The following is a 13,084-nucleotide window of genomic DNA, read 5'->3' on the forward strand; positions in this document are numbered from 1 at the left end:
GGAGGCCGTGAACACTCGCGCTCACTGGCCAGGATGGAGAGAACTTCAGGATTCTCCGAATTCCATGCAGCTGAAACACTAGCAGCGCTGGAGCGTGCTAGCTCGTGTTCAGGAATAGCTCTGCCATCAAGATCTTAGAACCAAGCGTCCTGTATAATTTGTTTAAACTCAGGTTGGTTACTGTCAGTATTTGGATGGTCTGTTGCCTTTAAATGTCTGTGGAGAAATACCCTAGAAAAATTAATTTCAAATATACGGTGACTCCTTCCTCATCTCATTTATATAATGCTTTTCTTTAGAAAGACATGCATGTGCCTATATATTTTTTTAGATTTCAGAAACTAAATGCCAAATTATCCAACCACAGTCACACAGTCCCTGTGACTCATGTATCATAAAGAGACACGGACGTCAGGGAGGGGTGCAGTAGCACCTCTGGGAGAGTCCAAACCAAACCAGAACAAAACACCACCCAGCTGGAATCTGACTACTCTGCAGCTCTGAGCAGCAGCCACAGGAGCACGTCAGGTGACGGCTTGGGGACGAAACCAGCAACATTCCTGAGGCGGCGGAAGCTCGGAGGGTCAAACCCGGCTTCTTCAGCCACCAGCTTTCAAGGAGAAAACAAAGGTGGGGGATAAGGGACGGGGTGGAGAATTGGTAAATCAAAGGGAACTCAAGCGATATAGATCAATCAGTCCTAACAGAAAGATTTCATTTGGATCCCAATTCAAACAGTGTCTAAAAGATTTTTAAATAATCAGGAATGTGAATATCACACACACATACACACACACACACACACACACACACACACACACCACCCCCAACATAGATATACATACATAAAGAAATTATTGCTTTTTTAAATAGATGTGATAATGGCACTGCAGCTTTTAAAAAAAAATAAGAGGCTGCTATTTTTTTTTACAGAAACATACTGATATATTTCAGTTGAAATAAGAGAATAATGGTTGGGCTTTGGGGTTAGAGGAAGGAGTGGGTAGGGATGTAGGTGAAGCAATACTGTTATACATTGATAATTTCTAAGCCAGTCGATATACTGAGTTTATATTTTTCTCTATTTCTGCATGAGAAATTCTTAACAATAATAAACTACTGTTAAGAACTGCTTTTATCATCCTGACTTCATAAGGGAAAATGCATCTTTTCAACTCATAAGACTGACAATATAAAGTCATTATAGGGTTTTCCAATCTTACTGAGACTCTCCATAATTTTTAAATGATCAGAATTGAAATTAAGTTCTCCATGAGGTCTGTGTCTTCTGGTCTGTGTATACCCATGGACTATCACCTGATGTAAAAAGATGACAGAAATCCCTATCTGAGGTTTATTGTCCTCAGAAAGGGTAATGCACAGTTTTTATTCCATCTTTCTAATTAGTAATTTCAACATATGTTCAGCATTTAACTCTAAATGTTTGCCTTTTCCCCAAGCTCAGAGACAGCTGGCCAAGATGGGAATGCCAGAAAACATTTAAATATCAACATCTGTTGAATTATGTTAATTTAGTGTAATATAATTGGGCATGAGTTGGAATTGATCAGAAGTAAATGAAATAAAAAAAGGTAAATTCCCAACAATGTCTTGGTATACAAACAAATCACTATGGAGTGATGAAAAATTATTTCGAAGGAGAAAGGACAAGGAAAAATACCCATCATGAAGAAACGGATTCCTTTAGAAACATAGTTCTAACTCTCTGGGATGTTATTTTGTGATTTTAAGTTTATTTTAATATTGTCTCCTAATTGAAAGGTAATGAAAATCAGCTAAAGCAAGCGACAGGTAAAAGTATAATATTTGAATATGTTTGATCAATTATTAACTTTAACCCTAAAGCATTCTAATTACACTTAGGTGTGCATTAAACTTTTTAGATTCGAGGATGACTCGTGTTATATTGTGAGCAGTTATATACCGCCAGCGCCGACCTGTTCTGTAGCTATAACATACTCTTTTTACGTGACAGTGTGTACAGTGTGGCAGATGAACTGAACTTGATTTTTTTCTGGGGACCGCAAGGTACAAATTACCAAGTAGCAGCTGCTGCTGATGGTGCTGCTGATTTAAAATATTAATTTTTACAGTGACTCCTTCACGAATAGATTAGGAATACTCGTAGTTTGGGGACGCATGCTGGCACACACACACCGTGGACGCGCACATCCCCAGGCGTCCCCGTAATGAAGTGGTGACCCAGGGCCCTGCAGGTGCACCTGCCCCACGTCCTCGGGGAGCCATCTCTGGGAGTAAAGGTTACCCCTGTGCCCGCACCCAGTTAATCACAGGACCAATTTGGAGCGTGCCAACTGTGAAACAGACACCTGTCCTTAAGGACGTGGACTTCAGACGACACATTCACTGCGGCCACAGGTCACTTGCAGCAGCTTTCACATGCTCGCCATTTCCCTTTATTAGTGACGATGGCCAAGTTTAACTGCTGTTCTCGGGGTGACAGGCTGTGCATATTCGTACTCATTGGAGAGTATCTCATTCATCTGCCAGATTTCAAGAAAGAGCGTCTCACTGGGGAGCACTCGATGGCTTCTTTATTCACTACACACTGGACACGTTCAATATTTCCAAGTGGCGAATCCCTGTTTTTCCGTATGGGTTATTCACATCAGACTAAAAAGCAACCTTGCAGAATTCTCATTGGCTCATAACTAATTTTATTTAGTATAATCACAATGTAAAGTAACACTCTATAATCATTAGTTTAAAATTTTGGCAAGGAAGGTTAGAATTTCAGGATGCCAAGAGGACAGGCGGGCTGAGAACTGGCAGTTGGAGAATAGAGCCTTTTTTAATACAGTCATTTGGTCACATGGAGTAAAACGGATTCATGAAGTGCCTTAGAAACCATTCTAGGGTGTATATGTCGTAATGTCTCCAATTATTCTAGTCTAAATACCTCGATACTCGGGAGCTATTCAATTTTTTTTAAAAATTAGAACACATACACAATTAAATATATCCCAATTTTTAAAAATATGGAATGCATGCATTTTAATTTTAAAAGGAATATGTGACTTTCTATTTGCTCATTCATACATGCCTATAAATGAATTAAAATAATCTAAAAGATGCTTTTCTATCTGAAGGATAATTTTTTTATAAAATAATGAAATTTAATGCTAATTTTAGGTCTGTAAAGAAACATTAAGAAAGCACTAGAAATTTTATTTTTAAAAACTAGTATTTAAAAGCAGATTCAAACTATTATTTTGTACATATAAATATAAAATACCTAAAATATAAAGTTAACGATACAACTTGCTTTAAAATATGGTGTTGAATCATTAGTTTTAATATGACAAAGGAGGATTTGTTTAAAAATTCTAAATTTATTAACATAGGATAGTTGCCTTCTCATTTTAAATAAAAAAATGCATCAATTACTTTTGTTGATACATTTAACTTTGTTTATATACATGTCTGTGAAAAGCAACACTAAACAAATTCGTCCATGTCATTAACCAGTACTCTAATGAACACTTCTCCTATCCCCATTTATTAACAGCTGCTCAAAAATGTAGTAATTAATAGTTTCATTTATTGTTGGCAAAGCTGCAAAATGACAAATAGTTTTGTATCTGTGGCAAATTAGGTCTCCTTCCCAAATAACAGATGACACTCTGGGGAAAAATGAGCAAATGGAATCCTCGAACATCTTTGGATCTTTAGAAGCTCAGATAAAGCACAGCTGTAATTCTATTTGCTACATCTGTGACAAAGTACATGCCCCCTCCTCGTCACATGGAAATGGCTGTGCTCTGTATCGGCGGAAGCAGAGATGTCCTGTGGGGTGGGGTGTGTGTGTATGTGCATGTGTGCGTGTGTCGGCATTAGTTTTGATTCTCTGATTAAGTCTATTGTAATTTTTTAAAAAATTTACAAGACTTTTTATTACTAATCAGACAATATCACAGCAAGAAGGAAAGTTTATTTAGTGAAATTATCGTACACAGAGACCCAGGGGTTATCAGATCTTTTCGCACTAAGTAGATAAATGCAATGCTTGGGAGAACAGGCAAAATGAAGTAACACATTTGTAAAACATGTTTTAAAATATCAAGTAGAATTTCATAATAATGGCAATAAGATGTTTCTACTTGATTTCGAATTACGTATCAGGTACTAAGATGACTTAGCTTTTGTGCTTCACAATAGGAAATGACCAAAATCATGTAAGGAAGGAAGCGGGCAAAGGAAAATAAAAAAGATAGCAGATATGAGAGGAAAGACCCTGACATGATCTAAATCTAAATACTTCAGTATAGTGGCCATAAAGCATCCATCTTTTTTTATGGATTCTTAGAACAATAAAGACTGATCACTAAAATGTGCCGAGAACATTCCATCACCTGGTGTTAGGCATCGCTTACTCCATGTTTCCACTAACTTTCAGGTTGCGAGGGCCACATTGGACATTCTGACACTAAGCAAAGGTTATGTCATGGGAAACTCCATGAAATGATTTAATTGTAGTTTCAAACGAGGTGAAGGCAGAGCGAAAGATCTGATTTTGAGAAGCAGAACATTCTATTTCAACACTGCAATAAAAAACAGGCTAGGATATCAAGTCTGGAATTTAAGAGGAAGATATGGGTTGAAGAGATAAAGCTCGATATTGCTAGTTTGTCTATAAAACACTTAGGTGCACTGCCCTGAGGTTTGGCTGAGTGTATGCGCGTGTGTTTTTGTGTGTGCATTTGTGCGTGTGTTTGTGTGAGTGTTTCACTTCTGCTGACCACCTATTACGTGTGATGCTCACTCAGAAACCGTGCCCATTTATTATTAGGTATTGACAGTGACGGATACTCGGTAGTGTTATTTAAAAATAACACTTGTCAATGCTGTCATCATGTATTTATTGAAAGAATTTCGTGTTCTGCTGAGTTTTTGTTTTCGAAGGGTTTGAGATATGTAAAGATGAGAGAACGGCATGCGCAGACTCTGAGACACCCAGGGACAGGGGAGAGGTGACACCGTAAGCCTATGATGAACCCCGCAGTGGGGACGGGAACAGAGCGCTGAGGAAGTAGAAGCATGAGCGGGAAAGCAAGTCCAAGAGCCTAATCAAACGGAAGGACCAGAGGGGAACAGTTGAGACACAGGCCACGTGGAGGAATGTAGGACAGGAAACGTCACTTCACGGGCTGCGACGCGAGATCTCAGGAGGACCCATCAAATGAACGCAGCAGACGAGGGTGTCATGATGGAGGATTTTCACATCACGCAACATCCGACACACCTACTCCAGGACACGGGCTCCCATGGGGAATAAAAGTAGCGCAACCAACCGAAAGGAAGATGTTTCAGGTGAATCACTGAATCAGTTAGACTGAATCACAGCTCTGGACAGTGTTTGTTTAAATCGGTTTACATCATACCTATGTGAAGGATCTGTCAGAAGTTTGAGTATGGGACCCACAAAGTACCCTACCCGAGGAGAATGAGAATGTTCATTATGTTTACGGTAGACACGTGAACAGAGAAACGCCCTGATATTTGAGTCATAACTACGTGCACACACACGGATGACGGGTCCTGAGCAGCAGCCCTGGGCGTGACTGGGCCACGCATGAGATGGGCGGAGAGCGAGAAGCCAGCTCAGAGACCCAGAGGCAGCTGCTCTGTTGGCAGGAGGAGGAAGTACAGGACACCTCAAGAAACAGTTTGTTACCGATGACGTAGAGCTTCCCAGGAGAGCGTGACCTGCATAGGTCACCACCTCTCTGCTCCCACGGGACATAGGAGTTAGAAAAGACCCATCATGGACTTAAGGAGCCGGGATGAACAGGAAAGTGGGTGTGGAGGGAATAAAAAAGGGAGAAATGCCACGAGCTGGACGCCTGGAAAACTACCCCGTTGCATGATAGTTACTGGTGTTGGGAAACAGGTCCCTTCTAGGAGATCCTGGACATGCCCCCGAGGCGCTGGGGGTCAGGTGCACTCCTCTCCACAGGCCGGAGCTGTCCCCGTGGAGCCGGACGACACCAGGGCCTCAGCAAGGGGCCAGCCTGGGCGCGCGCAGCTGTCACGCAATTCCAGACCCTCTCCCCCCCGGGGTGACGGACAGCGGGCCGCTTGTGCACGTGTCTGTCTCTGCCCGCCTTGTGTTTGGGGAAGTAAGTGATCCTAAAACCTGTTGACGTACTGCATTCCAGTTCTGGTCTCTAACCTTTAGATTTTCCGCAAGCTGGGAAAGAGAAGTGCTGTCACTCATCCAAAAGGGGTAAGAAAAGCCAAGACGACGTTAAACTTCCCCAAGGAAGAAAACGACTTCTCAGGAAGGAACGAGGAATAACGCGTGGGAAGGAAGGAGTGAAGAAGTGCCGTCCTGCAATTGGTAAGACTCGTTACCACAATGAAACCGAGTAAGTCTTTCTCTCCTGGTGTTTATCGGACCTTTACAAATTGCCCCTGCCTGACACACCTGATGCCTTCACTTCACAGAGATGAGAAAACACACTGTATCCGCAAACAAGACAAAGACAATGTATGGAGACATGTTCAAAGACACACGCGAACTCTTAGGAATGAAAAGTATAAGAATATTTTAAATCAATAGGAGACGTGGGACCTAACATTGATAAAATTGCCCATAAACCTTTAAACAGAACAATACATAAAAGAAAGGTTTTTTTAAAAATTGGAGAAACACTGGAGGGTGCTCCAATAGCCAAATAGAAGAGAGAAAAGGTAACTACTGAAAACCGAAGGCATTGGAAGAATGTCTTCAAAGACCTGAGTCCAAATGGTTCCGAAAACCAGAATTCAATTCCCAGCTGAATCAAGCCAGTGTGGGGCTAGAACAAAGACTGTCAGCTGAGCAGGGTCCCTGTTCTCTTCTCAGAAAGCTAGGGACAGATCATGGCAGAGGATCCAGGGAGCCGGCAGTCCCACCGAGGTGAACAGACACCCTGGGACAGCTTCTGCTTGGAATAAAATAGAAAGCTACCAAGGATTCTGTTTTAAAACTTTCCTTAAGGTTTTTAGTGAAATTTAATTGACATACGCAGAATGCACACATTCAAAGCGTACAGTTTGATACGTTCTACATGTAGACACATTTGAAACCACTGCCACATCCACGTAATGAAAATACTCATCACCCCGATGTCCTCGATGCCCCAGTCATCCCTCCGTCCAGCCCCTGCCTGGCCCCCGTCCCATGCCCACTCAGCTGCTGACCGGCTTCCTGCCACTGTATGGCAGGTGACATTTCCTAGAATTTTACAGAAATGTGTTATGTACATCAGGGCTTCATTCCTTTTTCCTGCCGAGCTGTATCCCACTATATCCCCTTATCCGTGGATGAACATTTGCGTTGTTTCTCTTTTATTTAGCTATGACAAATAAAAGCCACTGAGAATCTACGCATACAAGTCTTTTAAGTATTCATCTGAACCTTAGGGTAGTTAGCTCTATATTTAATATTTTAAGAAACCCTCACGTTATTTTCCAGAGTGTGTGTGTACTTTTTACCTTCCCCATAATGACTCCATTTCCTCTGCATTGGGTCACCTTTTGCACGGTTTTGTCATTCCAGCCATTGTAAGTGGTTCCTTCTTGTGGCTTCACCCTGCATTTTCCTGGTGGGTGATGGTGCTTAACATCATTTCCGGTGCATGTTTGCCCCCCACATACCTTCCCTGGCGGGTGTCTCCAAGTGCTTACATGTTCATTGGCTTAATTTCTTATTATTGAGTTTTCAGAGTTCTTTATAGATTCGTGACTCACTTCTATGATTTGCAAGTATTTTCTTCCTGTCTGCAGCTTGCCTCTTCATTCTCTTAACGGTGTCTTTGGAAGAGCATGATTTTTCAATTTTGATTTAAGTCCAATTAATCAGTTTGTCGTTTCATGGACGGTGTTTTGGGGTTCTATCCAAAAGTCTTTGCCCCCAAGGTCACAAAGATTTTATCTCATGTTTCCTAGAAGTTGTACATTTTTAGGTTTTGTATTTAGCTCTATGACCCATTTGAGCGAAGTTTGCTGTACGGTGTGAGGTGTGGATCCACGTTCATTTTTTTTGCATATGGATGCCCCGTAGTTCCAGTACCATCTGTGGCAAACACTGTTTTCTTTTCCCTGTTGAACTTCCTTTGTACCTTGTCGACAATCAGTGACCTGTACAGTGGGAATGTATTTCTCTTCCGTGGGTCTGTTTCTCTCTGTTTGCACCAGTGCCACACTTCCATCCTTACTGTCGCTTTATAATAAGCCTTGGAATCGGGTAGTGTTAGTCGGTCACCTTTCTTTTTCTTCTTCTAAAGTTTGGCTAGTCCAGGTCCTTTGCATTTCCATACGAACTTTATAATTAACTTATCAATTTCTGTTAAATATCCTGATAAGATTTTTGTTTGCATTGTGTTAAATGTACAGATACATTTTTGGAGAACTGACACCATAAGAATGTTGAGTCTCCTGACACAGGAAGAAGGCACACATCTTCAGTTACATAGGTGTTCTTAATTTCTCTCGGCAATGTTTTCATACATCCAAAAAAGATGATGAAATGCCTAGGGATAAATCTGATAAAATATGTGTTAGACCAATATGATAAAAACTGAGAAAAATTAGGAACCACCTAAGTATTTGGTTCTTAATTATGTTCTATTTCTTGTTCCAAACTGTTAATATCTTTCTGTATCTCATTTAGTTAATATTCATTGTGCTAATTTAAATTTTTCGACTTGCTTATTCTAACACATCTACTTCTGTTAGAATCAGTGAACTAATATATTATTTTTCTCTTGAAAAGGCTGCTCTCAAATGTTTTATTCTCTGTCCCACTAGGCACTGCTCTGGGGAAAGGCCAGTCTTCTGCATCAGCCCCAAGTCCTTCGGTGACGGGGACTGAATGAATCTCAGAAAGGCCCAGAGAACCACAGCCATCGTCCCCCACCGGACGAAGTAACTCCTCTGGTAAGGAAACAGTCTCCGGCTCCTCACTCCCAGAGAGAATGAGAATGTGGGTCTAGGTCTGCAGGGGCCGGAGTAAGGACACGCAGGTCTGTGGCCAAGTCCCGTCAGGTTCCGCTCCACTCCCGCACAGACACAGCAGCACTGGGAGAGCCTCTGTAGACACTCATGCTTTCTCTCTGGATTCTCCTAAGAGCTCCGTCCTTGGTTTACTGCAGCACCTTACCGGTGTCTGGGGAATGTTTAGCCAGCATCCCTTCAGATGGCGTGTGTTTGCAGCCCTTCTAGACTCTCCATCAGGGACTCTGATTATCTCAGACCCCTTCCGTGTCATTTTTCCAACTCCTTTTATTATTCGTATGCTACATTCTGGCCTGTTTCCACTTCACTAACTCCCTTTAACAATCACGTTTCTCATTTCTAACAATTATATTTTTATTCAATCCTGCCTCATTAATTCTAATAGTGATCTGCTGTATAAACATTTCATCTATATTCATATTCTACATACATTTTATACAGAGTATGTATTGCGTATATATAATTATATAATTGCTGGCATTTTATAATTTTAGGATCTACCATTTTTAGGGATACATATATTGGTTTTATGTGGACTGTCACTGATGGTCAACTTCTGTGTGTACAGTTTAGACGTGAGGTCTGCAAGGTAGAACCTGCGTTTGCTTCTGCGGCATCTGCTGGGCTCTCAGCTGGTGCGAGTTTCTGTAACGGGGCCCACGTGCGGCTATTAATTCAGGGGTTTGCACAGCAGCAGTGGAGGCTGTGCGCTGAGGGGACATGGTGGTGGCTTCAAGATCAGCTGTCCTGTTAGAAGCTGAGGAAGTGGGAATCTCAGGGCAGGAGCTTAGGTCCGTATTATGATAGCCATTTTCATATAAATAAAAACTAAGTCTTCCGAATCACCACATGTAAACTTTGAAAAGATACCATCTAAAACAATCTACTGGGGCAGATTCTTTGAATGAAATTTAAAAAAGAAGAACGTCAACTCAGTAATAGAAAATGAGCAAGAACCTAGAGGCATTTTTTTAAAGACCATATTTTCTATATCCTCACTTATATATATGAGTAAATAAATATGTCACTTTCTCATGTCTAAGTACCATTTAAATTTTGGGAAAAATGAATTCTACTTTTTTAAGTGATGAAATAAAACAATTACTCTAAACCCTGATTAGTTATGGGAGACAGAAGTTTTCCATGGGAAACTTATTCTTTGTTTTTCATCAGCTTTTGCAAATACACACATAATGGCATCTTTCTGTGCGTGACCTGCCGTCCTAACATGTGTCCTTAGAAACAATGCACAACATACTGTGAGTCGGCCCTTGAGAGCCAGAGGCCACCGCCAGCCTGCCGCCACATTCACGCTGCTGCGGAAGACGCAGCGCGTGGCGCGGGGACCCGAGCTCAGGGGGCCCGTGACCGGCTTACCTGCTGGCTGTCCTCGCTGAGCAGTTCTTCTTGTGTCCCCGTTCCGCACGGCCGTCCCTCAGGAGCTGGTGGCATCCAAAGCATTCAGAGAAGGTTGTAGAAACAAAAACACGCTCGTTACGTTATTTTGTAAGTACACAAGCATTCTTGTCACTCAAAGGGACGCTATTCGTTCACTGGCAAGACTGCTTTTTCCCTCCTGATTCCTCATCAGACAAAGATGACCACTCCTGCCGACGGTGCCACTGAAGCTCTGGTGCAAATGGCAGCGAGACACGGCGCTCTGGGGCTTCCCGGGCCGCCTAGCGCTGGAGGTCTGGGCTCGGCACTAATCCTGGCTTTTGGGGGGCAGAGGGGATACTCATGGTGAAGGTCACATGGCCCCTCTCGCAACCGGCCTCTACCAGGGCAGGCAGTGAGGGTTTTTCTGGGCTTGGTCACCCGTACTGCTGGCATACAAGACACAGTATTATTGTCTCTGTATTTAGTGGCCTCACAAAGAAGTGCACCTAAAACCTTCTCTTCGAATGCTAAACAGAGGTTGTCCGCCATCTTAGAAAGCAGCCTTCACAAAACAGAAGTCTTAGAACTGGCAGTGCAGGAGGGATCTGGGTTCTAATCCCTGCTGTGCCCGTGACAAACAAGTCTCCAGGTTTCAGTAACAGATCTACCATTTGCAAGCTGCGTCTGTAACCTTAGGCCAAGTACTTAACCTCTCCAAGCCCCATGTCCATATGCAAAACGGAGATGAAAATCACACCGACCTGTAAGGCTGTCATGTTAAAAAAGACACGTAACACGCTTGGCACTAAGACCAGAAGGCAAGACATGCTGAGGAAATGGCGCAGATGCCACCATTGTGATGATCGTTAATGCGCCTGTCTGTCCGTGGGTATTGGCTGACCAGTATGGACTTTCAATGAAATAACCGCTTTGAACTGGTTAAGGGCATCTTTCAGAAGCGATTCTTAGGAACACTTGGTCATTTTTGAGAAGGAACAGACCTTAGTTAGACCCCCAGGAATGTCTTCAGTAAATAAGTATATATTACATTTCTCTTAAATATCTACTGCTTCCCAGCCCCACGACCGCCATCCTGTCCCAGACCATTCTGTGTCACCTGTGACAGTCTCCCACAGGCGCCCTGCCTCCAGCCTTGCCCCCCCCAATCCATTCTCCGACAGCCAGTCTTTCTAATATCGGATAAACGCCACAGTCTTGTACAAGGCACGAGTGGCCCTTCACTGTTTGATCACGTTCCTGAACTCATCACTGGTGACACTGCCTCCTGCCCCCCACCTCCCCTCCTTACTCCGAAGTCACATGTCCCAGCCGCACCGGACAGTCCAGTTTGGGGTGGGGACGGTGTCCTCGCTCCCCGTTGCCCGCTTCGCTTCGGTTATTCTGTCTGCCTGCACGTCCAGGCCCAGCGCCCTGTCTGGGGCTTTGTTTGTTTGTTTGTTTGCTTCATTGCTCAATACATATTTGTGGAATGAATAACGAAATAAGGAGTGAGAACTAGTATCTGATATAGAGCTAAAGCCATGTGTCATTATTGCCACTTACAGAAAATAGCAACCGTATTTATCTTAAGTCCATTAATCTGAAAGTGTTTCCATTTAGAAACACTTTGTACCGTGAAAAGTTAATTGTTTCGGAAAAGTTTCAAAAATTAATTACTTTGGCATTCAGTCTAGTGTTTTTAAAAATATATATATACACACACACAAACGAACATTTGTGACACAGAGAGCTAGAGGTGACATGATGACTTGTCTGCGCCGCCTTCAATGAGTGAAAGTCGCTGACTTTTCTAATTCTAAGATAAAAGACAGATATTTGAACACTACACCTGAGGGGTGTGTTAAGGCAATTAAAGCAGGAACTCAAACTCCCATCACAATGTTCTGGGGTAGAAAAAGGATTCTATAGTTTAGTTTTTTAAAGTGTAACTGTACTGACAAAGTAAATATTAGGCTGCCCCTGGGGGTTCTGGCTAGTTCTCAGAGAGGCCGCCACCAGGATGACAGGCTGACCCTAACTGAAACAGCTCCTTCTCTGGACTCTGACATTAGGGCTCCCTCCGTTAAATTCGTGTGCGTGTTTCTTTTCTTCCTCGAATTTGTAGCTTCGATGGGCTTTGCAGATAAAGAGAGGCAGACGGCGGAGTTACTTAACACAAGGCACCTGTGTTAGGACACTGTCACAACGCTCTGTCACTTTAACAATAAAATTACAAATCTGAGCGTAACTTGCAAATTTACAATCAAGCTCAGATAGAAAAATATAGACTCAGGTTTTTGGGTCATGAATTTAACAAGTTGATATGAAAACCTACATCTTTAAAGGGACAAAGATGAAAAAACTAATCTAGAGTGTTACCAGACTTAAGCAAAAAACATATATTAGTATTTGAAAGATCCCCAGTATGATTCTGCTGTGCCCCAAAAAGCAAAAACGGGGGGCAGGGGGCAGGTCATGAACTCACAATAAAAGGCGAGAATCCTTGCGCTTCGGTCTAAGTAAGCAAGCCTGTACAGCACATTAGGCTTTGAGGGACTTTTCATTCTTTCTACTGATAATTGTTTTGTGTCCTTGAACTCCTGTCGATGTCACAAGTGAGGTCACCTTTCAGGGTTTTCACTCAACCTTGTCAACCCTGATT

General features: G+C 42.5%; 1 protein-coding gene across 2 annotated transcripts in view; it reads right to left on the reverse strand.

Moving 5' to 3' along the window:
• GPATCH2 (G-patch domain containing 2) overlaps window positions 1–13,084 on the reverse strand; it is a 104,133-nt gene that overhangs the window by 13,024 nt on the left and 78,025 nt on the right. Inside the window, exon 6 of one of the 2 annotated variants that reach the window (XM_090263420.1) lies at window positions 10,420–10,484. The exons of the other annotated variant lie outside the window; for it this stretch is intronic. Within the exon in view, the coding sequence (XP_090119546.1) occupies window positions 10,420–10,484 (65 nt within the window). The remainder of the gene's footprint in view (window positions 1–10,419; window positions 10,485–13,084) is intronic. 2 annotated transcript variants of the gene reach the window in all.

This window comes from Furipterus horrens, unplaced genomic scaffold, assembly GCF_987537825.1.
Source record: "Furipterus horrens unplaced genomic scaffold, mFurHor1.1.pri manual_scaffold_15, whole genome shotgun sequence".
NCBI lineage: Eukaryota > Metazoa > Chordata > Mammalia > Chiroptera > Furipteridae > Furipterus > Furipterus horrens.